The sequence below is a fragment of the Neomonachus schauinslandi genome, chromosome 1, assembly GCF_002201575.2.
Source record: "Neomonachus schauinslandi chromosome 1, ASM220157v2, whole genome shotgun sequence".
In the NCBI taxonomy this organism is placed as follows: Eukaryota; Metazoa; Chordata; class Mammalia; order Carnivora; family Phocidae; genus Neomonachus; species Neomonachus schauinslandi.
In genome coordinates, this window is record NC_058403.1 from 128963446 (window position 1) to 128991264 (window position 27819).

General features: G+C 36.7%; 1 protein-coding gene across 2 annotated transcripts in view; it reads right to left on the minus strand.

The window, feature by feature from the left end:
* The window catches only part of ANKRD28 (ankyrin repeat domain 28), a 123793-nt gene that overhangs the window by 55282 nt on the left and 40692 nt on the right, over positions 1–27819 (minus strand). For both annotated transcript variants that reach the window (XM_021678907.2, XM_044920522.1), the window contains exons 3-5: positions 23999–24077; positions 6621–6691; positions 135–335 (exon numbers count right to left, since the gene is read on the minus strand). In XM_021678907.2, coding sequence (XP_021534582.1) covers positions 135–335; positions 6621–6691; positions 23999–24077 — 351 coding nt within the window. The remainder of the gene's footprint in view (positions 1–134; positions 336–6620; positions 6692–23998; positions 24078–27819) is intronic.

Genomic DNA, 27819 nt, shown 5'->3' on the forward strand with positions numbered 1-27819 from the left:
TGTTTTTTTTTTTTTTTTTTTTTTTTGCTATTACCATGGACTGAATGGCTAAAAAGGTAAGTTCATTAATAATTGGGGTGGGGAGTGGCAGGATGAAAGGAGAGAGAATCACTGTCTAATTGAACACCACCTACCTCACCATGTCCACTAAAAGCTGCATGATGTAATGCAGTCCTCCCCGCTCGATCAGACACGTTTACATTACTCAGAAGAGGTACCAAAGCTTCAGCGCACTTTACAGCTTTATTAGCAGCAGCTATGTGTAAAGGGGTTTGCCAATTTTTGTCTCGAGCATTAACATCTGCAGAATGCTTCAAAAGTATCTGCACTGCTTCCTGAAACATACATGATAAAGGTTACAAAAGACAAATGAGTTAACAGTTTTATTTTTTTTTTAAAGATTTTATTTATTTGTCAGAGAGAGAGAGAGAGCACAAGAAAGGAGAGTGGCAGGCCGAGGGAGAAGCAGGCTCCCCACTGAGCAAGGAGCCCAATATGGGAATCGATCTCAGGACCCTGGGATCATGACCTGAGCTGAAGGCAGATGCTTAACTGACTGAGCCACCCAGGTGCCTCAAGTTAACAGTTTTAGAAACTGTATATATATTAAGGAACTAATATTTCCTGAGGAAATAAAAAGCCTGGTAGAACCTGCTACAAATGAGTAGGAATTTACCCAAAAAACAAAATATTTTGGAGTAAAGGCAGTACTACTCAGAGCCATTATAAGATGCACTGAGATAAAACATTCCCTTTTTCTGTCCTCCTATTAAAGGCATAACAAGATCAAAATGTGCGAGAACAAATACTGACAAATATTCTTTAAAAACATTAATTACAGGGGCGCCTGGGTGGGTCAGTCGGTTAAATGTCCAACTCCTGATTTTTGACTCAGGTCATGATCTCAGGGTTGGGAGATGGAGCCCCATGTCAGTCTCTGCGCTCAGCAGGGTGTCTGCTTGAGGATTCTTTCTCTCTCTCTCCCCCTCGGACCCTCCCCCTGCCCACGCTCTCTCTCTAAAAACAAACAAAATTCATTACTTCTCTTGTTTTTCTAGATAACAAGATACAATTAATTTGTACTTTCAACAGTTTTAAGGAATAGATTGTTTTGCAATTAAATATATAAAAATTTAAAGCACACTATTAGTATACATTATATTTTACAAATGGAAAAATCACGTATCTAGTTTATTAGAGACAGAGAGAAAGAGAGAGAGACAGAGAAATAGATGCTGTACTGCTAACTGGTAAAGCTGATGTTAACAAGGCAATTTAAAAGCTTAGTATCCAAAGGAATTTGTCTCCCAGAAGATGAGGAAAACTTCACATCTATAAATTGGACTCATGGCTAGATACTAAGGACTCCAGTATGCTATCTACATTAAGCAATACAGTCAGAACTAAACCTAGCGAAAATTTCTCCTTGCAGTGATAATCCTCTCTTTGGCAGATGAATGATGAAGTACACATGAAAAGGACCAGAATTAGAACTAAGCCTAGTAACACTGACCTTTGGTTTTCTTTCTTTCTTTCCTTTTTCTTTTATTTATTTTTAAGATTTTTATTTATTTGAGAGACAGAGAGAGCATGCGCGAGCTAGCAGGAGGAGGGGTAAAGGGAGAGGGGGACAGAATCCTCAAGCAGACTCCCTGCTGAGCGTGGAGCCTGACATGTGGCTCCCTCTCCCAACCCTGAGATCATGACCTGAGCCGAAACCAAGAGATGGGCCCTTAACCAACTGAGCCACCCAGGCACCCCAGTGACCCTTGATTTTCTTAAAACAAACAAACAAACACCATGAAAAGTGTTCAAAAGCATCAAGCAATTATCAATATCTAAAGTAGCAAGGAAGACTAAACAAAATACTACTATCTGTGATTCACACATAGTTTTTTAAGCCTTTCAAATAAAAGGTAATCAGAACTGTTTGAAATATGAGAAAGACCGTAAGTATTTAACAAGACTGACAAAAGACGAGAGATGCCCAGTAATCTATCAATCTGCTAAGGAAGTCAGCCAGCAAAGATATAAATGGAGACCTACCCTAGACCCCACAATTCTACTCTAGTTATCTGCCCAGGAGAAACTTAAAAAGACCCACCCACCCAAGAATATCCACAGTAGCTCTATTCGTTAAGAGCCAAAAAGCAGATATGCAAACTGTTGTACATAATACAGTGAAATACTCCTCAGCAATGAAAGGAATAAACAATGTACACAATATGGAGGATTCTCAAAAATATTAAGTTGAACAAAAAATTCAAGACATAAGAGTACGTAGTGTACGATTCCATTTTTATAAAGTTCTGGAATAAGTAAAATTATTCGATGGTGTAAGAAATCAGAACGGTGGTTGCCTCTGGGGACAAGGAAGACTGACTGGAAAGGGACATGAGGTAACTTGCTGGAGCGATGGAAATCTTCCATATCTTGATTGGGAAAAAGGTTACATGGGTGGTTACATGGATGGATACATGTGTCAAAACTCAAGCCTACACACAATATCTTTGCATTTACTGTAAATTATACTTCAATTAAAAAAAAGGGAGTATGGAGAAAAGGATACAGAAAGGAAGTGGTACAAACACACCATCAGGATTCTCCATCTCAAGAAGGGCATATTGTGACTTGGGGTATAAAATGAACACTATACTGGAAAATGTTAGCTGGTGTGCTGATGGATATACTAGAAAATAATTAAAAACAAAATGAAGAATTTATAATTGGATAAATCAGGCAAACATGGCATACTAAAGATGCCAGGCTTGCCTTATTCATTCCCACTCTGGAATTCACAGTGCATACATTAAATATTCTGAAAAGTCTGGAGAATACTTATGTTCCATTAGCAAGAAGTAGAAAAATCAAAACTATTCTTTTGTTTCACTGAAAAGCAAAAAAAAAATCCAGTTAATGGTAGGTAAGGGAAGTAAGATGGAACCTAAGAAAGGTTATAAACACAGTTACTAAGATCCTAGAATCAATAGAGAGCAAAGTTTGAACCATGGGTTCACTGCTATGGACCAAACTGTGTTTTCCCACCATTCATATGTTGAAGCCCTAAACTCCCAGTGTAACTGTATTTGGAGATAGGGTCTTTAGGAAATAATTAAAGTTAAATGAGATGAAAGAGAGGCAACCTAATCTGATAAGACTGGCGGCTTTTTAAGAAGAGGAAAAGAAAGATACCCCCTTTCTCTTTACCATGTGAAGAAACAGTGAGAAGCAGCAGTTTGCAACCCCAGAAGAGAGCCTTCATCAGAAATGGACTCTGCTAGATCTTGATCTAGGACTTCTAGCTTCCAGACTATGAGAAAATAAATTTCTGTTGTTTAAGCCAGCCAGTCTATAATATTTTGTTATGGCAACCCAAACTAACTAATATATCCACCATTTACCACTCAGAACAGTATGTCAGATCACAATAGCAGTGATCTTTAAAAATTCAGAAAAAACAAATATACAGATGGGAGACAATAAACCAAATAGGCGAATTCCTCCCTCCCTCACTTCCTCTTTCTTTCTCTCTCTTTTTAGAGAGAGCACACACGAGTGGCGGGGTGGGGAGATGGAGAGGGAAGAAGAGAATCTTAAGCAGGCTCCACGCCCAATGTGGAGCCTGACCTAGGGCTCGATTTCACAACCCTGAGATCATGACTTGAGCCGAAATCAAGAGTCAGACACCTAACAGACTGAGCCAACCAGGTGCCCCTAAACAGACAAATTTCTGGAAATTACAAATCAATGAGCCTGATGTCATAACCTAATAAAATTCTAGATCATATTATCAGCACATTATAAGCATTCAGAAAATGATATAGGGATAATAAAGGGTATACATGGTTTTACTAATGGTAAGTAATTACCATAGTAACCTCAATCACAATTTTTCCATTATTAGATGCTAAGTATATATAAGAAATGCTGCACATGTGCCTTGACTTTGAAAAAACAGCTAAGAAAATATCCTACGACACTGATCTTAATAAGATTATGAAATATGGGGTGATGACAAAAGGTTAAATAATTTTTTTTTTTTTAAAGATTTTATTTATTTATTTGACAGAGACAGAGATAGTGAGAGCAGGAACACAAGCAGCGGGAGTGGGAGAGGGAGAGCAGGCTTCCCGCCGAGGAGGGAACCTGATGTGGGACTCGATCCCAGGACCCTGGGATCATGACCTGAGCCGAAGGCAGACGCTTAACGACTGAGCCACCCAGGCGCCCAAAAGGTTAAATAATTTTATCTAAAGAGTATTTATTCACAGCTTGGGGTCAATCTAGAAGAGTCTGTACAGCACTAGCTGTCTGTGGTTCTGCCTTTTTAGCAATTCTTACCATTGATTTGAAGTCAGGCACAGGAAAAAGAAGGGCTAATACATTTGTAAATAAACTTTAAGAGCTGGATGGGCTATTAATATCTCATGTGATAATAATATAAACTCAGTGTCTTGATAGAACTAAAATGTAATTCCTAGAGGTAAGTTAAAAAAAAAGTAAATGTATATCTTCCAGAGGATCTAGCAGTGTAATGTGGCTTCTTAAAAAAACAAGCAAAGAAAAACCAAAACACACACACACAAAGTCCTAATACTCAGAAATCAATTTATTCAGAAGAATACTCCGCATTTACAGAGAGCTGAGCTGTACACTCCACTAGAAGAATGGAAATCACAAATCTCTGGTGATGAAACAAGTCAGCCAGCCAATATGATGAAGTGTGTGGAAGTCATGTCACTGAGGGAGAGTGGAGGAGCTCAGGATATATAACCAGAAGCAGCCTTTCTCAGCCTAGGTACAGTGAGGGAATTAGACCTAAGGTATCCTTTCTGTGATGAATTAACTTCTCCACTATGCTCTACAATGGTGTTAGCTTCTAAAGGCCTTGGAGGATTGAGAAAACAGTCACTCTGATCACCCTGTGTAGGGTTTACTTCTCTCATGGTATCTCAAAAACATAAACCAAAATTACCTAAAATTTTGTCTTTTCCATACCCTTATGTGGCTATATTTTCTTGTTAAATGAAATTAAGTACAACTCTCTTTTGCTCTGAGGATGTAATAGAAAAAATTAAAAGAACATGGGGAAACTGATAATCTTGACTAGGTTTCCTGCAAAAGAGTAATACTACACAGCCCAGTAATTTTTAGGCTGAAAGCAGACTTAAGAAACTTCTTAAGATCACTGCTTTCTAACCTACAGCTCAGGCTAAGTACACAGTTTTAAAAAATCAGCTGTCAAGATTTTGGGAAGAACCTGCCATCTTCCTCTAACATTATTTTCTTTAAGAATTTTTTGTCTGTTTCACAATCTCTACAAATATACAAAGTGTTCCTTCTTATGACTTAATTTGGCAAAACACCAATTTTAATAATCACATTCCCAAGAGTCATACTAAAAAATGGTTAGGTCTAACTTATTAATAGGTTCCAAAGACAGTAATGTTTATCTTCCTTAACTGCCCTTGTTTACAGAAACTCTTTACGAGAGGGCTAACCACAAAATATTCCCATGGAATTTCAGAGTTCAAAGTATTTTGGTTAATGTCTTAGTTTCATGATAATCCCCAGATCTGCCTAAGATCACACAGCTAGTGTAGCCAGTTTCTCCAGATCCAAGTTCCACATTTCAACAGCTAGAGCACACCACGGACCCAGATCTAAGGTAAGATGTGTGCTCCAGCACACCACCCACTGTTCCCTCTCTCCTCCTTCCAAGTAGGAAGCTACAGCTAACACTGCCTGTCACATCGCAGGGTTTGAAATCCTTCCCAGCCACTCTGCCCCTACTTCTCTTCACTGGTTGTGGGTTCAAGACATTCACAGTGAGATAGAAATACATACAAAGAATGAAGAGACAAGAGTCCTTTGGGCACAATGCTTTTTTAAAATGCACCTAATACATTTTAGAAAGAGAGTAAGATGACAGAAAAAAGAGGGTCCAGGTTTTCATTCCATCTCTGCTACTCAAAAGTTGAGTGGTTTATGGCAAATCATTAACTACAACTCCCTCAAAATATCTATCCTACAAGGGTGTCATGAGGACTGGAAGATATGAAAAACATAAAAATGAATGTTCTCCAAAAATGTCAGTTATCTTGAAGAACAAATCATATACAGGGTTATAAATAAGAAGAAACTGTTCTTCCCCATAAGACACCTAACATTTTAGGTTGTATATTTAGAACTGGTAAAATGTGAGATCACATCATGTTTTTGAAGTTAATTTCAGTGTTTAACTAAACAATATTTCAATGAACTGTTACATACTGCTGAGATTATTATTTCTTGATCATGGTCAGCAGAACCTTTGCAGCATGTCCAGGAGAGAAAAGACTGAGGAGGATTTTATAGGTATAGAAAATAATCTCTCTTATAGGGCATATAAAAGGAGGGTTTTCTACTCTCTGCACTTCAGACTCTCCAAGAGAACTTTGTCACAAAAGAGAAATGGAACAGTTAACTTGGTCTGTACAAATTCTAAAGTAAATTAACCAGTCTAGGTATTTTCAGTTGCTTTTTCCTTCTTTTGAAAACACAGAATTTGAATATAGGCTCACAGGCAAGCCTGCTTAATGCTTTTATATACAATATATTTACTAAAAGAAATTTCATACCTCACTACAAGATGCAACTGCTCTGTGTAAAGGTGTCAACCATTTGCTGTCTTTGGCATTAACTCTAGCTCCTGCAACAAGAAGAAAAAAATAAATTGAAATATTTTGCATAAAATATTTTAAATAAATTTCCTGAATTAGTTATATATAGTCCAAATTGGATAAGTAACAATTGAAAAAGTAGTACTTTATTTTTTATACTTTCTGCTCATAAATTACTACTAAGTTACAAAACAAAACTATCCAATAAGGTATTAGCTCTTTTTATTAAAAATAAAAGAAACATCATTTTATATATAGGCTAGAAAAGCACCTTTATACAGAGCATATTAAAGTAAAAATAAGGTCCCACTTTAGAATGTGTCTTAAAAAACTCAAATAAATAAGAATATTCCTATGTAAAATGCAGACCGTTACAAAGTCATTACATTTCTTTATTAATGAATGTATCGTGTTATAAAGCAATATAATACCAAAATATTTCTCCAATGAGGATTAAAAGTACATTAGTACTATAAAGTTATTGTGTAAAATGGATACAGTCACTATAGACTTAAGAAAAATTTGAGGAAGAAAGAAATGAACAAACCCATATGTCTTTCTGGGTTATACCTAAAGGTTTAAAGAATTTTTAAAAAATCAACTACATACAGTTATTTAAAAATCATTGAGTCAATGGACAAAAATTATCCTTAACAGAATATAAATGCATTTAGTAAGACAAAATGTATTATGTAATCTGGCGGGGGGCAGGGAGGAAGCATCTATTGCCTACATAAAATCCACTGATTTGGTACCTAAACCCCAAACAGAAGCAGCAACCAAACTGTAGGGTTAGTGTATATTGAAGTAGAAAGAAACAGCCCTGGCTCTCAGAAGTATAGAGAAACTGGTGAAGGGTCTTACACTATAAGCAACCCTAGATTTATATCCAGGATCACAACTAGCTGGTGTGAAGGGGCTTTAGATATCTAGCCCAACCTCCTCATTTTCTAGATGATGAAACATAGGTACAGAGAATAGCTTAACATCAAAGTCCAGTATGGTAGAACCAAGGCTAGAATTCAGATGTCCTAATGTTTGCATTCCATGTTTTGAGTGGAGGTTCCAGGGAATATTCCAGGGAATAATCAAGTGCAGTGACTCTAAGTCACAGCTCTAACAACTACTAGCTATGGGTTCCTAACTAGTTGTGTGATCCCTCTGAACAAAAGTTTCTTCATCTATAGAGCAGATCTCCTAATGCCTTGTTACAAAGGTTAACGTAATAAACATACAACACAGATGTGTTAAAAGTAGATTTAAAAGTCCTGAACATGAGAGAAAAATGATATGAAATGCAGGTGTATAAAATCATTCACAAATGTAGCAGTTGAAATTCTGAGAGTAACTGAACTCCTGAGCAGTGACAGTGAGGACACTGGAAGAATTAAGAACCAATATGAGAGCTTTCATGATTGCTCAATTAGGCTTTGGGAGAAAGAAAGGGACTCAGCAGAATAAAGAAACAGCTAGAGAGAGTGGTATATTTATGTAGTAAACATAAACAAATATCTGCTAGGCTCTTGGGAGACCAAGATGGTTAAAACATAGACTGTGAGACCACAATAAAGTCAGCATTTGTTCTGGGTAAAAGGTAGAATGTAGATCCTGTAAACAGTTGAAATCCATATAGGTTAGAAGGCTGGAGTCCTCAGAGATGATAAAGGGACAATACAGAAGCTAGGCTCTGGCTGTTTCATTCTCCCATTTCCTTCCTTGGAACTTCAAAGGTTCTCCATAATACATGTACCTCTTTCTACAATGTTTATGTGCATAGTAGAAGGGCAAATCCTGGCATTAAGGCCTGAAAGGTAGTGATTCACTCAGAAATAGTACTTTGGATAGACAAAGGTAGAAAAGAATGAGGCCTGATAATAGGTCTTCAGCAAATGGGAAGGGTTATTAAGTCTGATTCCAGGTGTTAATTAACAAGGAAATGGAATGTGGATGTCACAAAAAAATGAGAAGAATCTCTATGCGCTCATAAAGATCTGAGAAATAAAAACTGAAAAAAGCAGTGAGAACTGGATGAGTAATGTTCTTTAATTTTATGTAGAAAATGGAAGAGGTAAGTATAAATATCTTTATTCATATTTGCATTATATGCATAAGGAAACCCTGAAAGAACACTAAGACATTAATAACAGTGGTTGCCTATGCATTTGTGTAGGTGGTGAGGTACAATGAGAATTGGGTGATAGGGGACTGGGATAGAAAGGCAACTTCACTGTATACCACATACCTTTAAATATACATATTTTAAATAAAATTGAAATACTACTTATTAAAAAAAGAAAGAAATGTATTTAAGAAGGAATAAAAGGAGTGGCCATAAAAAATTCCAAGAATTTGCCTTTAAGTGCAAAGAAAAAAATTGGAAAGTGACTAGGTAGACAGTAAAGATAGCTTTGTCTTTCTTTTGAACATGGGTTATCAGATACATGGTTAAAGAAAGAAAATCTAATTTTGATGCCCATTTGGCAGCCTAAAGTAAAAGAACCTGCTGGTTTCATTCTTCCATTTTAAGTTATGATAATTAATTAATAGTCTTTCTTTCTCTTCACTTTTTTTTTTTTTAAGATTTTATTTATTTATTTGACAGAGAGAGACACAGCGAGAGAGGGAACACAAGCAGGGGGAGTGGGAGAGGGAGAAGCAGGCTCCCCGCAGAGCAGGGAGCCCGATGCGGGGCTCGATCCCAGGACCCTGGGATCATGACCTGAACTGAAGGCAGTCGCTTAACCAACTGAGCCACCCAGGTGCCCTCTTTCTCTTCACTTTTAATAACAAAATTTAATAACAAATTCAAAGTTAATTTATCAAAAAACATGAGTGACTACAACAAAGAATCCACTAATGGTTTACTGAGGATACAAAATACTACTAGTTGGTACTAATGTAACAGACAATGTGATTAAAAAAAAAAAATGGCTTGTCCTTTTTAGATTTTAAAGATACTTATCCCCAGGAAGATCAGCACCATAGGATTCTAGACATCTGATCATAATCTTTCCAGAAGGCACTCATCTTATCTTTTGTTAAATCACACAGCACTAATCACATGTTTTAATTCCTTGTAAATTAAAGGTCAAGTACACAAGAAATGGTTGATCTATTTCTAAGGACACCAACAGAACAAATATCTCCCCTGCCCACATCCATTAATTAGTAATCACTTTACATATTAACAAACAAATATGGCATAGCAATGTACATTACAAGAGTGGCAGCCGGCTATAAAATGAAAAATGAAGTAAGAGCAACAAACATGGAGGCACACTTCAGATGTCCAGGCTCCCAGAGCTCATCTCATGTGAATTCTGAAGGTAACCAGACTTTTGTTCTACACAGACAGCTCCAAAATTAGCTGTATATTCATAAACACAAGCTACAAAGTCATTCCAGTAATGAAAAAGGTATTTCCAGAGTAAAATTTACCAGTCTAATAGCTGAAAACCAGCAACAAAGGCTAACAATGAAGACGGAGAAAGGGAAAAAAAAAAATCATACCGACTTAAAACATAAAAGTCTTTGAACAGAGAAAATCAAATGTTAATAGCTCTCATGGAAACATCACATACTCTATACATGGCAGAGTATAATATTTGTAGTTTATAAGGATGATCTTAAGTCACCAAGATTAATTTCTTTACTGTTTCCTAATCATTAAAAATGAAGAGAATATAAGATAGCAGCCCCATCCCAATTATTGAAGTTAGGTTACTGGGAGACCCTCAGGTAAAGAGGAAGCACTGCTGAGAAACTGAAGACAATTAAGATAGCAATTTAAGGATGATATGCTGATAACTACTGCAAACCAATATTTCCAGAAAACCTCTCAAGTGCTAGGAGCACATCTCAGTAAATCCAAGATAGCTATGCCCAATTGTGTATCAAATACTTTCTTTACTAGTCTCCCCCCCACAAATCCATGTATAAGGGAAATCCATGAGCTTTCCCTTAAGATGATAAATAAGCAGCCAGCACGTATGCCACTTCAAATATCTGAATTTAGATTCATCTTCCAGAGTAGAGATGTGATTAAGATTTCTGAAATGTTAAAAGCAAAAAGAACAAAAAACAAGCAAAAAACAACTGCAGGGTAACCCAAACAGGTTGTATCCATTTGATATCACCATTAGATTATATAGAAAAATTCAGATAACCAGCTTCCTCTCACCCAGTCTTTTCATTTAATGAGTCATACATATAAAAATGTACTGTCAGTTTTTGAAAGAAAAAATTAAGATTTCCAGAATTAGGTCAATGTCTAGCTCATCTGAAGATAAACAAGAAAATAATTTAAAAAAATAAAAAATCTGGGGCACACGGGTGGCACAGTCAGTTAAGCATCTGACTCTTGGTTTCAGCTCAGGTAGTGATCTCAGGGTTGTGAGATCAAGCCCTGTGTCCAGCTCCATGCTCAGTGCAGAGTCTGCTTAAAACTCTCTCTCTCTAAAATAAATAAATAAATAATCTGATTTACTTACATCAGTCTATTCTGGGCTCTAGACAACCATGCAGCTGAAGAGAAGTCTGGACTTGTGAGGAGACAGGCAGTAGTGGAAGGAGCCCAGGAGCAGGACCTATGATCTAATAATGGCTCTTAACAGCATGCTGTGTGAGCTGGAGCTGTTCCCCAGAGCCTAGACCTTCATGTTGTTAATCATAATCTCTGCCTCCTATGCCTTGTGTGTGTACATGGGGAAGTGGGGGCAGAGGGCGAGGGAGGATGGGCCCCAGGTTAAAACAACACAGGGAGCTCCTGTTCCTGCAAAATGGGTTTCAGGAGTCAGGAATTCAAATCAGGAGCATCTCATTTAACTCTAGGTCTCAACTCATCTGTTTTCTCCTTAATCTAATTAATCAACAAGATCTGCCAATTCTTTGAGTTTTGAAACTAAGTTATCAGTAAAACAACTGTTGTGCCAAGTGATCTGTATGATCCATTTCCTATTAGAACATTCCATCCTATTTTGAAATAGGTACCCAGAATAAATTATTTCATACTTATTAAATACCTTGCCCTACATTAACATTAAGTAGATAAGGTAGCATCTTTTCTAATCTATACCAGGGTGTCTTCAATTACAGTCCACAGACTGCCAGCCATCTATTTTGTAAATAAAGTTTTAGTGCAATACAGCTACACCTATTCACTGAAAGTGTTAACTATGTAGCCTTCACTTATAGAGGTAGAATTAAGTAGTTGCCAGATGTCTGTCCGGCTCTTTACATAAAATGTCTTTTGACCTCTAATCTAGGCTAAGTACTTGAGAGTAGATACTATTAAAATTATTTCTATTTCCACAGGTGTTTATAATAATTATAAGCAGTCCCCCTAATAATTTTCTAAAACTTCTCCTTGCAGAGAATAGTTCTCTTCTCTACTCCTAAGCCTCAGAGGAGACAGTCCATGTCCAGTGAACTGAACTAGGAGCCAAATACTTTCATTACTCTTCTCAAACTAGAAATAATGCTTTCCTTTGGCTGCCTACCAAAAGTAATGACAAAAGCTTCAGATTCTGTTTTCAGGCTGGGAGTGGAATAAGCAAAAAGCAACTACATTTCCACTTTTCCACCTGCAATGGGGTGGGGGGCAGGTGGGCAGGTGGACAGCTGCTGCTGCTGCTGCTGCTGCATTGTATCATTTAAGATGGTGTTATGGACACCAGATACTGTGGGTTGAACTGTCCCCCCAACACCCTTCCCAAATTCATATGCTGCAGTCCTAAACCTTAGCACCTCAGAATGCGATCTTATTTGGAAATAGGGTCTTTACAGAGGTAGGTAATTAAGTTAAAATGAGGTAATTAAGGTCGGCCCTAATCCAATATGACTGATATCCTTACAAGCAGAAGAAATTTAGACACAGACAAGTACAGATGAAAGACACAAAAAGGTGATCATCCACAAGCCAAGGAGAGAGGCCTAGAACAGATCCTTCCCTCACAGCCCTCAGAAGGAGTTGATGCTGCAACACCTTGATCTCACACTTCTAACCTCTAGAATTGTGAAAAAATAAATTTCTGTTGTTTAAGTCACTCAACTTGTGGTACTTTGTTATGGTTGTCCTAGCAAACAAATATACCAGCACTGAAGGTTTTCAAGGGTCACATACTTTAGGTTTAATTCCTAATACATAACGTTCGTATTTCCTTTCTAAGGGCTATTATTTTCTAAAACAGACTGATAAATGAATTTTTGACTAATGCCTTACACAATACAGTCATTTAACCACTTAACCACATACAGGAAATAGTCTGAGGTATGCTAAACCTATGGTTTTAAATACAAACATTCAATGAATAGCTCCCATAAAAGTATCTATACTTATGTAGCCAGAAAATTCAGTCTTTAAAACAGAAGTTCTTCAATAAAAGTAATTGTCTACCCAAATTTTGCTGGCGGGGGGGCTGGCAGCAGGGTGGGAGGGGAGTGCAGAGGGGAGCAAGAGACTATAGCAGAGTAACTTTTGGCCAGTTATTAAATCTCTACATGCCTTAGTTTCCCTATGCATAATAATACCTTCACAGAGTTAAGAGTGAAAAAGTAAATTTAGCATAGTATTTGAGATACAGTAAACACGATTTCCTTTTATTATTTTACCCCAATCAATAATAATTGTGAAATTAATTACACTAGATTCTAGTGTGACTATAGACTCTATGGAAGGATTCACTTGTTTGATTAGATATGTCACAAATGATACCTCTCATCCAAAAATCCTGGAGCTGCATCATGCATAAACACATCATTTTCAATGAATTTAGTCCTGGACTGCAGGTTAAAGAGAGTGAGTAATTTTACTCTTAAAAAGAAAAAACCTCACCAAAATATCAAAGAGAATGTGGAGAAATACCATCCTCAATACAACAAGAAAACAGCTGTAACTGCAAACCAAACTATGAAAATTTCTACCAAATACAGTGAAATCTATACTAAAACGAGGAAGGATACCCAATCAAGTGAAGCTTCTTCAGATTCTGGGAAGGTTACTGAGTCTTCTAAAAGAATGTTTTTGTGTGCATGTCTATCTGTCCCTTTTTCTCTGCTGTGTCCTAGAATCCCTTTCTAACAATATCTTAGATGATCTAGAGCTATAGATCCATAGAACTCTAACTTTATAATATAGAAGAACAAAGTGGGGTAGTGCTAAAGGAAGAACCAACCATGAATCTTTACTATTTTTGACCCAGCTGAAGATGGAGTGAAAGGGCCAAATACCAGCAGATCATTACCTAAGACTCTGTGATGTAAGGAGCTGCCAAGTGCCCCAACTACATATAGTACACCAAGAACTAAAAGAAACTACTCTCCTAGACTGAGAGAAAACCCATTTAGTTTGAGAGCTACTGGAACAGACAAACCTAACTAATGCTCACTTTTTGCCCCTCCCTACTCTATTCATTACCAAATAACTATTCTGGAGAGAAGCAAATTCTTCAAAGATAGGTAAGGATCCAGCACAGGATAAGAGGAAAAATATATGGGAGCAGAGTAAACTGAGTAAAATACAGTTAATAGGTATATCTGAAAGAAATTATCCCAGGAAAGGAGAGGATGAATTTGCAAACTACTCCTATACACAAATTCAGAGAGAGTAAGCGCTGAGGAGAGCTCTCAAAGAGTTTGAAGATAGAGGCAAGATAATGCAAAGAGACGAGAGCTGGCAGAGATCAGGAAAGAAAAAAAAGGAAAATAAAACAATTACAGATAAAAGCCTAGAAATAACAAAAAGCAGAATAAACACAATTTAAAACACAGCTAAGAATCTGAACCACAACCAGAGCGAATCTTTAAAAACCCAAGTCAGACCATGTCATGCCACTCAAAACTCGCCTTTGGTTTTACACGTCACTTTAAGGACCAAAACAAGTCTTTGCGAAAGCCTACAACGCCACACATGATCTGGAACCTTGCCACCTCCTCTATTTCATCTCTTACTGTCCTTTCACTTGCCTCCAAACATGCTACCACTTCATGGTGTTTGTTCTTATTCTCTCAGTTTCCTCCAAATACCTGCCTGGTGTGCAAGGCTTGCTTCCTCACATTCTTCGGTTATCTGCTCAAATGTTATATATCACTGAACCCTTTTCTGATAATCTAATATAAAACAGCAACTGATCCCCACCCAACATATATTCCTTAAATTTTCCCATAGCAATTATCACCACAAGACAAGCTATGTATATTAACTTGTTACTATCTCCCCCACCAAAACATAAACTCCACGAAGGCTGGGACTTCCATCTATTTTATTCACTGCTTCACCCACAGCACCTAGAATAGTGCCTGATACAGAGACATGCTCATTAAATATTTGATAAATGAATGAAGGACAGGCATAAGGCAATAACCAAAACTAAATGGAAGTGACAAAACTACAATTCAGAGAAAAGTTCACAGAAAAATATATGGTAGAAAAATTTACTGACAGAAAAACATGGAAATAAAATATTCAAAGGTTTAATGTAAAATATAGATGAAATAAAAATCTAAATTTCAGAACTAAAAATGCACACTCACATTATGTCCCAGCAAAAATAATCAACAGATTTAGCCTAAGTTAGTACTGAATTTTAGGGATAAAGAATTGAATCCTACGGCATCCAGGCAGAAAAGAAGTGACCATGGTGGTAGAGGGTGGTATGGGGGGGACAGAAATGGTAAGGAGAGAAGAGCCTAATCCAAGACTCCCACTCAATGCTAGAAGACACTGGAGTAACATCTATAAAGTTGAGAGGAAAGAGTGTGAATCAAGAATTTTATAACTAGCCAATCTACCCTTCAGTTAAATAAAAAAGGCAACAATATCCAACAAATAAGAATATGACATCCATGAGCTCTTACTAAGTATTAAAACAAAACCCAACCCTCCAAAAACTTGATGATGATGTCTATTCAAGCAAGAGATAAATAAAAATAAAAAACCTGGAGCTAGAGAACTATGAATAAGGACTGGGGTATGTGTGAAAACAGTGGGATTTCCGATTACAAAATAGAATGTAAAGTCATAATTTTTAAGAATGAAAACACAAGACTGGAACAAATTAGAGAACATGGTTTCCTAATTTCTCATCGTAGGAAGTCAGAAAACAATCAAAACCTGAAACATGAACATGGAAGGACATGACTATAGACTGATGTCAACCTTTTTATCTTCTTCGTTTTCCATTTTAGAGAAATACTGTAGCAACAGATAACCTTGCCATCGATACCAAAGTAGTTTTTATAATACAAAATTACAATATTTATTGTGTTTTTATTGAAGCATATCATGATTTTGGTATAATGCAAATGCTCAATGGAGATTATTTCATATTGCTTAATTTTCTTAAGATGACACCAGTTAAGGTTAACCTAATCACTACTGTAAAATGTCACTAATAATTAATATAAAAGGCAGGAGCAATCTACCCTGAACTTTCTACACTACCCGTTTTTGCTGCAAGAACAAATTAGCCTAATTTTGTTGCCTACTTTCCTCTCCATGTAATTTTCTCTTCTCGATCTAGAAACTCGATCAGGTCAAAAACCTAGATTAAGTTCTAATTTCTAACTAAACTTATTAAAACTTCATTCAATATGATTATAAGATTGGTGGTGAAGGCAGAATTTGAAATAAGTGTCTAACCTGGGCCTCAGCAACCACAGCATTCACACCAAATTTAAGCAGAACCCTCGAAGCACCACTACTCAAACTTAAAAGTCTACTTTTATTAACTTAAAGTACACTGTTTGAAGACTACTGTTCTGAGTGATATTCTTTTTTTTCACAGTTTTCCTGAGATATAATTGACGTAACACTGTATTAGTTTAAAATGTACAACATAATGATTTGATACATATACACTGTGAAAAATTTTAAGTTTAGTTAATATCCATCACGTCACAGTTAAAAATTTTTTTGTGTGAAAAGAACTTTGATGATCTACTCTCCTAGTAACTCTCAAATATATAATATTGTTTACTATAGCTACCATGCTGCACATTACATCCCCAGAACTTACCTTATGAACTAGAACTCTGTTACCTTTTGACTGCCCTTACACATCTCCCCCACTCCTGGCAACCACCAAGCTCTTCTGTTTTTAGGAGTTCAGTTTTTTCAGATTCCACATGTAAGTGAGATCATGCATTACTTATCTTTCTCTAACTTATTTCATTTAGCATAATGTTCTCAAGGTCCATCCATGTTGCTGGAAGACTGACAAGATACCTTTTTGATGGCTGAATAAAATTTCATATTATATATATAAATAAGTATTTATATAAATAACAACTTCTTTATCCATTCATTGACAGACACTTAGGTTGTTTCCATGTCTTGGCTATTGTGAATAATGCTACCACTAATATGGGAGTGCAGATATCTCTTCAAGATAGTGATTTCATTTCCTTTGGATACATACTCAGAATTGGAATTGCTGGATCCCATGGTAGTTCCATTTTTAATTTTTTGAGGAACTCTTTCCATGGTAGCTGTACCAATTTACATTCTTACCAAGAGTATACAAGGGTTCCCTTTTCTTCACATTCTCGCCAATACTTTTCCTCTCTTGTATTTTTCATAAAAACCATTCTACCAAGTGTGAGGTGGTATCTCATTGTGATTTTGCTTTGCATTTCCCTGATGAATAGTGATGTTGAGCACCTTCATACACCTGTTGGCCATATGTATGTCTCCTTTGGAAATATGTCTCTTCAGTTCCTCTGCCCAAGTTTTAATTAGATTGTTTCATTACTGATTTGTGAGAGTTTTCTATATTTTGGATATCAACCCCTTATCAGACATATGATTTGCAAATATTTTCTCCCATTCTGTAGGTTGCTTTTTCATTTTGTTGGTTTCTTTTGCTGTACTGAAGAAGCGTTTTAGTTCAATGCCGTCCTGCTTGTTATTTCTGCTTCTGGTGTCAAATGCAAAAAAAAATCACTGTAAAGACTGATATCAAGGAGCTTATCCCCTATGATTTCTTCTAGGAATTTTATGGCTTCAGGTCTTACATTCAAGTCTTTAATCCATTCTGAGTTTATTTTTGTGTATGGTGTAAGATAGTGATCTGGTTTTACTTTTGCATGTGACCGTTCAATTTTCCCAACACCAGTGATTAAAGAGACTGTCCTTAACCCTTTGCCTATTTTTGGCTTTGTCACAAATTATCATATATAAATAGGTTTATTTCTGGGCTCTCTTTTTGTTCCATTGATATATGTGTCTGTTTTTATGCCAATATCATGCTGGTGTGATTACTACAGCTTTATGATATAGTTTGAAATCAGAAAATGTGATGTTTCTAGCCTTGTTCTTTTTCAAGATTATTTGGACCATTTGGGGTCTTTGTGGTTCCATACAGATTTCAGTACTGTTTTTTCTAATTCTGTTAAAATGCCACTGGAATTTTGATAAGGACTGCACTGAAACTGTAGATTGCTTTGGGTAGTACAGACATTTAACAATATTAATTCTTCCAATCCATGAGCATGGAATATCTTCCCATTTATTTTTATCTTCTTCAATTTCTTTCATTATGTCTTATTAGTTTTCAGTGTACAGATTTTTACCTGCTTGACTAAATTTGTTCCTAGCTATTTTAACTCTTTTTGATGCAACTGTAAATGGGACTGTTTTCTTAATCTCTCTTTCTGATAGTACATTATTGATGCATAGAAGGAAATGCAACACATTTATGTATATCGATTCTGTATCCTGAAACTTTACTCAGCTTATTTATTAGTTCTAGCAGTTTTTTGGTGAAGTCTACAGTTTTCTATATATAATATGTCATCTATAAATAGAGATAGTTTCACTTCTTTTCAATTTGGATTGCCTCTAATTTCTTTTTCTTGCCTAATTGCTCTGGCTGGGACTTCTAGGGCTATATTGAGTAAAAGTAATGAGAATGGTATCTATATCTTGCTCCTGATTGTAGCGAAAAAGTTTTCAGCTCTTCACCAATTGAGTATGATGACAGCTCTTGGCTTGTCATATATGGCTTTATTATACTGAGGTATGTTCCCTCTATGAGCACTTTGTTGAGTGTTTTTCTCATGAATGGATGCTGAATTTGTCAAATGTTTTTTCTGCATCTACTGAGATGATCATATAATTTTTATCCTTCATTTTGTTAATTGGTGCATATCACTGATTTGCAGATGTTGAACCATTCTTGCATCCCTACAGTAAATCCCACTTGAAAATGGTGTATGATCCTTTTAATGTACTGCTGAATTTGGTTTGCTAATATTGTGTTGAGGATTTCTGCATCTATGTTCATCAGGAATACTGGCCTATAATTTTCATTTCTTATAGTATCCTTGTCTGGTTTTGCTTTCAGGGCGATACTTGCCGCAGAAAAAAAGAAGTTTGGAAGTGTTCCATCCTCTTCTTTAAAATTTGGTAGAATTCACCAGTGAAGCCATCTGTCCTAACTTGTCTTTGTTGGGGGGTTTTTTATTACAGACTCTATCTTCTTACTAGTAATTGGTCTGTTCAGATTTCTTATTTCTTCATGATGCAATCTTCGTAGATTGTATGTTTCTACAAATTTATCCATTTTTGCTTGGTTGTCCAATTTGTTGGTTTATAACTATTCATTATCTCTTATGATCCTTTGTATTTCTGTGGTATCACCTGGAAGTCTCCTGGTCTTCTTTAACTTGAGTACTCTTCTTTTTTCTTTGTAAGTTTAAAGGTTTGTCTATTTTATTTTTTAAAAAATGAGCTCTTAGTTTCACTGATTTTTCTTTTTTTTTTTTAAATTTCACTTATTTCTACTCTGATCTTTGTTATTTTCTTCTTTCTAGTAACTTTGGGCTTTTCTTTTTCTTGTTCCTTGAGGTGAAAAGCCAGGTTCAGTTCTTTCTTATTTCTATTAATGCAGGCATTTATTGCTATGAACTTCTCTCTCAGAATTGCTTTTGCCACATCCCATTAAGTTTTAGGTACGTTGTATTTTCATTTTCATTTGTCAAGATATTTTTTGCTCTTTTATTTATTTTTTTGACCCACTGGTTGTTCAGTAATATTTAACCCCCACATATTTGTGAATTTTCAGCTTTACTCTTTTAATTTCTAGTTTCAGATCACTGTGGTTGAAAAGATGCTGAATGGGATTTCAACCTTAATTATGAAAAACTGTTTTGTGGCCTAACATGATCCTGAAGAATCTTACATGTATGCTTGAGAAGAATGTATATTCTGCTACTTTTGGATAGAATGTCTGTAAACATCTACTAAATCCACCTGCTCTAATGTGTACTTTAAGTCCAATGTGTTCTTATTTATTTACTATCTGGATAACCTTTCTGTTGTTGAAAATTCTTTGAATATAATTAGTTTTTTATTAGTTTGTTACTCTGGAAATCTATTTGTAATACTTAGAATTCATTAGCTAGCTTATACTTGTTGATTTCTAAGTTATCTACTATATCCTCCATAAAACTATTCTAATCAACTTTCAAAGAGTTAATGGGAATTTTAAATTGATATGAATAATTATTTTAAAAATTGTTAATTTTATACAAATCAGCATGAACCTTCAAATACATAAAATTATAGCAAATGTTAAAACCCATCAAACTAAAATTCCTTCTGACTCAGGTTTCAGTCTTCAACTATGTAAGGTGGTATTTTTATAGAAGGTCATGACAGTCATCCTATACAGCATCTAACTTTAAAAGTTAGGAACACATTTCTGATTACTCCCTATCTTCTGACTTGTTAGAGCTCTGTTTTCTACAAATTATATGAGCCTTCACTCATTATTTGCTGAGCTACTGGGGGCTGTGTTCAGTAAGACACTTATGTAATTATCTATAGTTTTAAAGACTTTTTTTTTTAATTCTAGAATTTGCTGAGTAAGAATATTCTGTACAGAGTCTGTTTTGTTTCATTGTCTCTCTAGATTGTGGAAATAAACTCTTGTCTGTATTTCCCCCATAGTTAAATAACTCCTTCCAGATTATCATTTCAGAATGTGACTAGATTTCACAATGGGGAGGGTAGAATTTTTAGGAAACTATATCTAAAAATCACTAAAAAACGGTAATTCCTGACACTGGGAATTTACTTATTTGGCAGGACCAAATAAAGTTGAGGAAAGAAAGAAGGGTTGCTTAAAAAAAAATAATAGCCAGATTTTGAGTATCTATGATGTACCAGGTATTTTTCTAGGTATCTTAACTACATCATCTCATTTGCTTCAAAACTATAAAATTTATATTATTCCCACTTTTCAGAAAAGGATGTTAAGGCTGGAGAGATTAAATAACTTCCCAAAGATCACAGAGGTGCTAAGAGGTGGGACCAAGTTTTGCACCTAAATCTGTCTGACCACTATCTGGAGTGCCTCTCATGACAACACAGAGCCTGGTTTATTTATTTTTCATTTGTAAGTGGGAAACGGAGGTTCTGGTTTAGTAGAAACTTAGACTTGGATTTCATTCCAGCTCATTTTATTCCAGATCCAATTAAGTTTTTATTTATTTTATTTTTCCTAGAGCCTAGGTGGTAGTCTGAAGAAGAACGAAGTCTATGGACGAGCTTGAGTTGATCCATAGAAAACAGATCATTTATCTTCTTTCCTTTTTCATTTACCTGAACTCCTGCACCCCACATTCCTAGTGCATTTCCACCTCTCCCATTCTCACTTCAACTAAAGACTTGAGAAACTGAGACCAAAATGTAAAGTCTAAACTTATATTGCTGAGCATCTGGGTGGCTCAGTCAGTTAAGCATCTGACTCTTGATTTCAGCTCAGGTCATGATCTCACAGTCATGAGATGGAACCACCCCCCCCGCCCCATAGGGCTTGGTGCTGGGTGAGAAGTCTGCTTAAGATTCTCTTTCTCCCCCTGAGCCTCCCCCTGCCTGCCTTGGGAGTTTACATTCTAGTAAGGAGAGAATGATAGGAAGTGACTAAGTAAAATTTTAAAAAGGATATCAGATAACAGTAAGTACTAGAAAAAAAGATAACACAGGAAAGGGAAAGGATGGTGGTGGTGGAGGCAGTGATCAGGGACGACTTCACCCCGGAGGTAACATTTGAGCAAGGACATAAAAAAGGTGAGTAAAGGAACAAGTCATGTGGCTACCTGAGAAAAGAGAGTTTGAGGATAAAGAAGCAGCAGTTCAAATACCCAGAGATGGTAAGCCAGTGGCATCAGAGCGGAATGTGCAAAAGGGAGAGTAGTAGAAACTGAAGTCAAATGAAATTTGGATCAAGGAAATAATACAGTTTGAGACCAATGTAAAAACTTAATTTTATTCTGAAAACTATAAATTAATTTGTGGCTTTTTCCATCCAAGAACAGCTACATGAGCTATTACCTCATAAACTGTTAAAACACAATACTAAAATTAGTTTTCAAAGACAAGCTGAAATAGCATTTATACATATATGGTGGTTAATTTTATACATTATTTCTCTTTGAATTATTTAAAAGAAATTAAGCACTCTCTCAAATGCTTATTTCAAAGCTGATATCTGATATTATCACATTTGTAAGGCTCATCTGACTATCATACTTACAAAGACTAGGAAGTCAACCTTCTGTAAGTAGCTAAAAATCCTTAATACAAACATTCACTTTCAAAGCCAGGAAGTAAGTCAAATGGAGCATCTGAAAAGTTTCTCCTAGGTTAAAAATTAAAAATGGGAAAAAGAACTCTCCATTTTAAGTCATAAAATTTTTATGTTAAAGTGGAAGTAAATGAACAGAATTCTGTGTTAAAATAAAAAACGTAGCAGTAGAGGTCTTATCCAAAGTCCAAGACATTAAACTAACTAGAATGTACCATTTCTAGCATAGCTATGTCTTAAAAAAAGAAACCGTTTCTTAGACAATGTTTGTAAAGAAAATTCCATATATAAACCTAAACCCCATCAATTCACATTATTATAGTAGAAGCCTCAATTAAGAGGAAATATGATTTTTCTCTTGTACCTCCTCAGTTCTTATCTCTAGTAAATTTAAGCTGGTAGCTAGTGAGCTAGCATCCACAGAGTAACAGATATCTTCAAGGAAGTGTATCTACGATGAAGTTACTCATGAAGAAACTAATATAAGAATATCAGCTGGGGAGCACTGAGTAATATATATGTTGTACCCCTGAAACTAATACTTCAATAAAAAAATATCAGCTGGGTCAATATTTAGCTATATTTAATTCTATATGATCATGCAATCTGTTATAAAACCCAGATTTTAAAATTTTCATAAATTTATGAAATGGCAAAATTCTATTTAGGCTTTTTTTTTTTTTGAAAGAGAGAGAGAGAGAAACAGCGCAAGTAGAGGGAGACGGAGAGAGAGAATCTCAAGCAGGCCCAATGCCCAGCACGGAGCCTGACGCAGGGCTTAATCTCATGACCCTGAGATCATGACCTGAGCCTAAATCAAGAGTAAGACGCTTAACTGACTGAGCCAACCAGGCACCTCTCTATTTAGGCTACTAAATGAGATCTTCATTCACAAATTCTCTCAGTGCTCCTACTCCCAAACATTAAATGAATGATGCTATTTCTCCAATTACATTGTCTATCTACAATCTGGTAACACAAGCACAATTCAAACACGTGCATCCTTTTCCAATAAATATTATTTACAATAATTCGGCTACAACAAAAATACTTCTAAGCTCTGTTTGACTGCAGGCAGTCTGACCACAATAGGAGCTATTCCATAAGAAACAGTTCTACCATTACTTCATATTGCGAAGTCTCAAACAGTTTAGGAGAAATTAAAAGATAAAGTACAGGTTCCTAAAATGTATTTTACAGGCCCTCAAAAAGAGTTATTAGATAAAAGCTATTTAAAGACAGACACCTTGCTGCCATCACTTTCAAAATATATCACAATCATACCATTTCTCACTACCTCCACTACTGCACTTGGTCTGAGCCACATCACCTTCCCCTAGTAGAACTGAAATTGTCTCCTAGTTACTCTGCGGTTAATCAGGCCTACTATGAATATTCTATATAATCCCTGAGCCTATATATCGTTCATCTCACCCTATTATCCTGACCTACTTTTTCATTTCTCTATAGCACTTAATCATCTTTTAACATGCTGTAACATTTACTTGTATTTACAGCCTATTTTTCCTTATTGGAGTATCCACCCCCTAAGGGCAGTCATCTTTGTTTTGCTCTCCGACATACTCTAAGCACTAGAACAGTACTTGGCACATCATGTAAGATCAGCTGTAGAATGAACAAGTTTCAACTCTGAGACAAATATAAAGAAATAGTCAACCAGGTTTGATAAATATTAATTATGACAAAAATATGCATGATGTGCTCTTATTAACCAGAGCTTTACCATACCAGATAAAATAAGCAGTTCAATGATTTCTGCATCTCCAAGATAGGCAGCAGCGTGCAGTGGAGTTCTCTTTTCATTGTCCTGTAAAAAGAGGAAAGGTGGAACATAACTTTTAGTATAAAATTAATTTCAGTATACTTTAAATGAAGAAAAACCATTAACTACCAACTTACTAGTTCCATAAGCTTAGTCTAAGTTAGCAACCCATTAACAGAATATTTCCTTGCTAGGAGAAGAAAGGCCTAAAAAAATATTTTGGCCTTAAAGGAATGGCTTTATTAAGTACAGCAAAAATAAAATCTAAGGTGACAGAGAAATAACTTCTTAGGCTTTCTTTGAATAAAGATGCCTATGCTGCTGATATACATAGGAAAATTTCCTTTACTTCATCCTGTTTTTCCCAATATACTTCCACAGTTTTACACAGTTTGGAATTGTTGACCTAACTAAATAAAACAAACCTTAACAAAAGGTTTGCCTATCAAAATGTTTCCACAGGTACCCCCAAATTTTTCTCTGGGGATTTGAAGTTATCCCTTAAAACAATCTTAAGGATTTCTTAAAATTCCTGCCAATTTTGTTTGTGGCTTTAAAATATATTCCTATCTTTGTAAATACAAAAAATACACAGTTTTCCATTTTGCACAGTGAAGGAAACCATCAACAAAACAAAAAGGCAGGATGGGGAGCAAGATGGCGGAGGAGTAGGAGACCTGGATTTCGTCTGATCTCAGGAATTCAGCTGGATAGGGATCAAACCATTCTGAACACCTACAAACTCAACAGGAGATCAAAGAAAAGAATAGCAGCAACTCTCTGAACAGAAAAGCGACCACTTTCTGGAAGGTAGGATGTGCAGAGAAGTGAATCCGAGGCGATATTTGGGAGGATAGACGGTGGGGGAGGGGGCCTCCATCAGCCACCTACGGGCAAGTGATAGAGCCCCGGAGCACAAAATCGGAACTTTTAGAAGTCGGCTCTGCTGAGGGATGTGGCTCCTGTGCTAAGCTGGGGGTGGAACCCTGGAGGGACAGTGTGTTCTCAGGACCTCGGGGTCACAGAAAGACCGGTGGTGCCTGAGTGCGGCAGAGCTCCCAGGTATCAGAGCAGGGAAGCTGGCTGCAGAGACGGAGGCAAGGTGTGGGCCCTCAGCTCAGGGTTGCCATAACCCGTGATCCGCGGTACATGCGGACCACTGCTACTCCAGCAGGGTCCCAACAAGCGGCAGATCCGGGGAGACTCCCCTTCCTCCCCCGGGAGGAGCGGCGCAGGAGCGCACCGCAGGGATGTGCTGGGTTTGGAGACTCCATACGGGGTTGGGTGCCAGAGATAGAAACAGTCGGTCACAGGCCGGGTGAGCACGGAGTGCGGCTGGAGACCAGGGAGACGGGAGTGACTGACTGCTTTTCTCTGGGGGCGCACTGAGGAGCGGCCCCGAGTTCTCGGCTCCTCCGGGGGCAGAGATTGGGAGGCCGCCATTTTCACTCTCGGCCCCCAAAGCTGTACAGAAAGCTTGCAGGGAACAAAAAGCACCCAAGAGCAAACCAGAGCAGATTACTTAGCCTGGACTGGGCAAGGGCGGGGCAATTCCACCTCCGGCAAAGACATTTGGGAACCACGGCAACAGGCCCCTACCCCAGAAGATCAGCAAGAACAGCCAGCCAAGACCAAGTTTACCCATCAAAGAGAACGGCAGAACTCCAGTGCTAGGGGAATACTGCACATAGAATTCACGGCCTTTTTACCATGACTCTTTAGTCTTTCAAAGTTAAATTTTTTTTAACTGTCTTTTTTTTTTTTAATTTTTCTTTTCCCTTTTTCAACCAACATCTTATCAATCCCTTTTTAAAAAATCATTTTTATTTTTCATTTTTAGAGTCATATTCTATCCCTCCATAAGTAGTTACACTTATTTTTGGCATATATATATAAGTTGTTCTCAGTTTAAAATTTTGAGATACAGTTTCTTCCAACAGGTCAAAATATACCCTAAATCTCTAGTGTATGGCTTTGTTCTAGTCTCCTGCCTGATCACATTCTCTCCCTTTTTTTTTCTTTTTTTAAAAAATCATCTTCATTCTTTTCTCAACTTATCAATTCCTTTTATAATTTTTTAAATAATTTTCATCTTTACAGTCATATTCCATCCCTTCATCGTATCAACCCTTATTTTTGTACATATATAAGTTTTCTTTCTTTAAAATTTTGGGAGGCACTTTCTTCTAACAGACCAAAATACACCCAAAATCTAGTGTGTGGCACTGATCTATGCACCAGCCCGATCATATTTGATCATATTCTGTTTTTTTTCTTTTGTTTTGTTCTGTTTTTGTTTGTTTTTATCTTTTCTTTTCTTTTCCTTTTCTTTTCCCCTGGCTTCAGGTCTTTTCTGATTTGTTTAGAGTATATTTTCTGGGGACGTTGTTACCCTGTTAGCATTTTGTTCTCTCATTCATCTGTTTTCCTCTGGACAAAATGACAAGACGGAAAAAATCACCTCAACAAAGAGAACAAGAGGTAGTACCGACTGCCAGGGACCTACTCAAAACGGACATTAATAAGATGTCGGACCTAGAGTTCAGAATCATGATTTTAAAGATACTAGCTGGGCTTGAAAAAAGCATGGAAGTTATTAGAGAAACCCTTTCTGGAGAAATGAAAGAACTAAAATCTAACCAAGTCGAAATCAAAAAGGCTATCAATGAGGTGCAATAAAAAATGGGGATGCTATCTGCTAGGATAAATGAGGCAGAAGAGGGAATCAGTGATATAGAAGACCAAATGATGGAAAATAAAGAAGCTGAGAAAAAGAAAAACAACTACTGGATCAGAAAGGGGGAATTTGAGACATAAGTGATAGCAGAAAGCAGAACAATATTAGAATAATTGGGATTGCAGAAGAAGAGGAAAGAGAGAGAGGGACAGAAGGCATATTGGAGCAAACTGTAGCAGACAACTTCCCTAATTTGGGGAAGGAAACAGGCATCAAAATCCAGGAAGCACAGAGAACCCCTCTCAAAATCAATAAAAATCGGTCAACACCCCGACATCTAATAGTAAAACTTATGAGTCTCAGAGACAAAAAGAAAACCCTGAAAGCAGCTCAGGAGACGAGATCTGTAACCTACAATGGTAGAAACATTAGATTGGCAACAGACCTTTCCACAGAGACCTGGCAGGCCAGAAAGCACTGGCATGATATATTCAGAGCACTGAATGAGAAAAATATGCAGCCAAGAATACTCTATCCAGCTAGGCTGTCATTGAAAATTGAAGGAGAGATAAAAAGCTTCCAGGACAAACAAAAACTAAAGGAATTTGCAAACACAAAACCAGCCTTACAAGAAATATTGAAAGGGGTCCTCTAAGCAAAGAGAGAGCCTAAAAGTAACACAGGCCAGAAAGGAACACAGACAATATACAGTAACAGTCACCTTCCAGGCAATACAATGGCACTAAATTCCTATCTTTCAATAGTTACCCGGAATGTGAATGGGCTAACTGCCCCAATCAAAAGACACAGGCTATCAGACTGGATTAAAAAACAAGACCCATCGATATGCTGTCTGCAAGAGACTCATTTTAGACCCAAAGACACCCCCAGATTGAAAGTGAGGGGGTGGAAAACCATTTACCATGCTAATGGACACCAAAAGAAAGCTGGGGTGGCAATCCTTATATCAGACAAATTAGATTTTAAACCAAAGACTGTAATAAGAGATGAGGAAGGACATTATATCCTACTTAAAGGGTCTATCCAACAAGAAGATCTAACAATTGTAAATATCTGTTCCCATGTTAGGGGCATGTTCTAACATGGGAA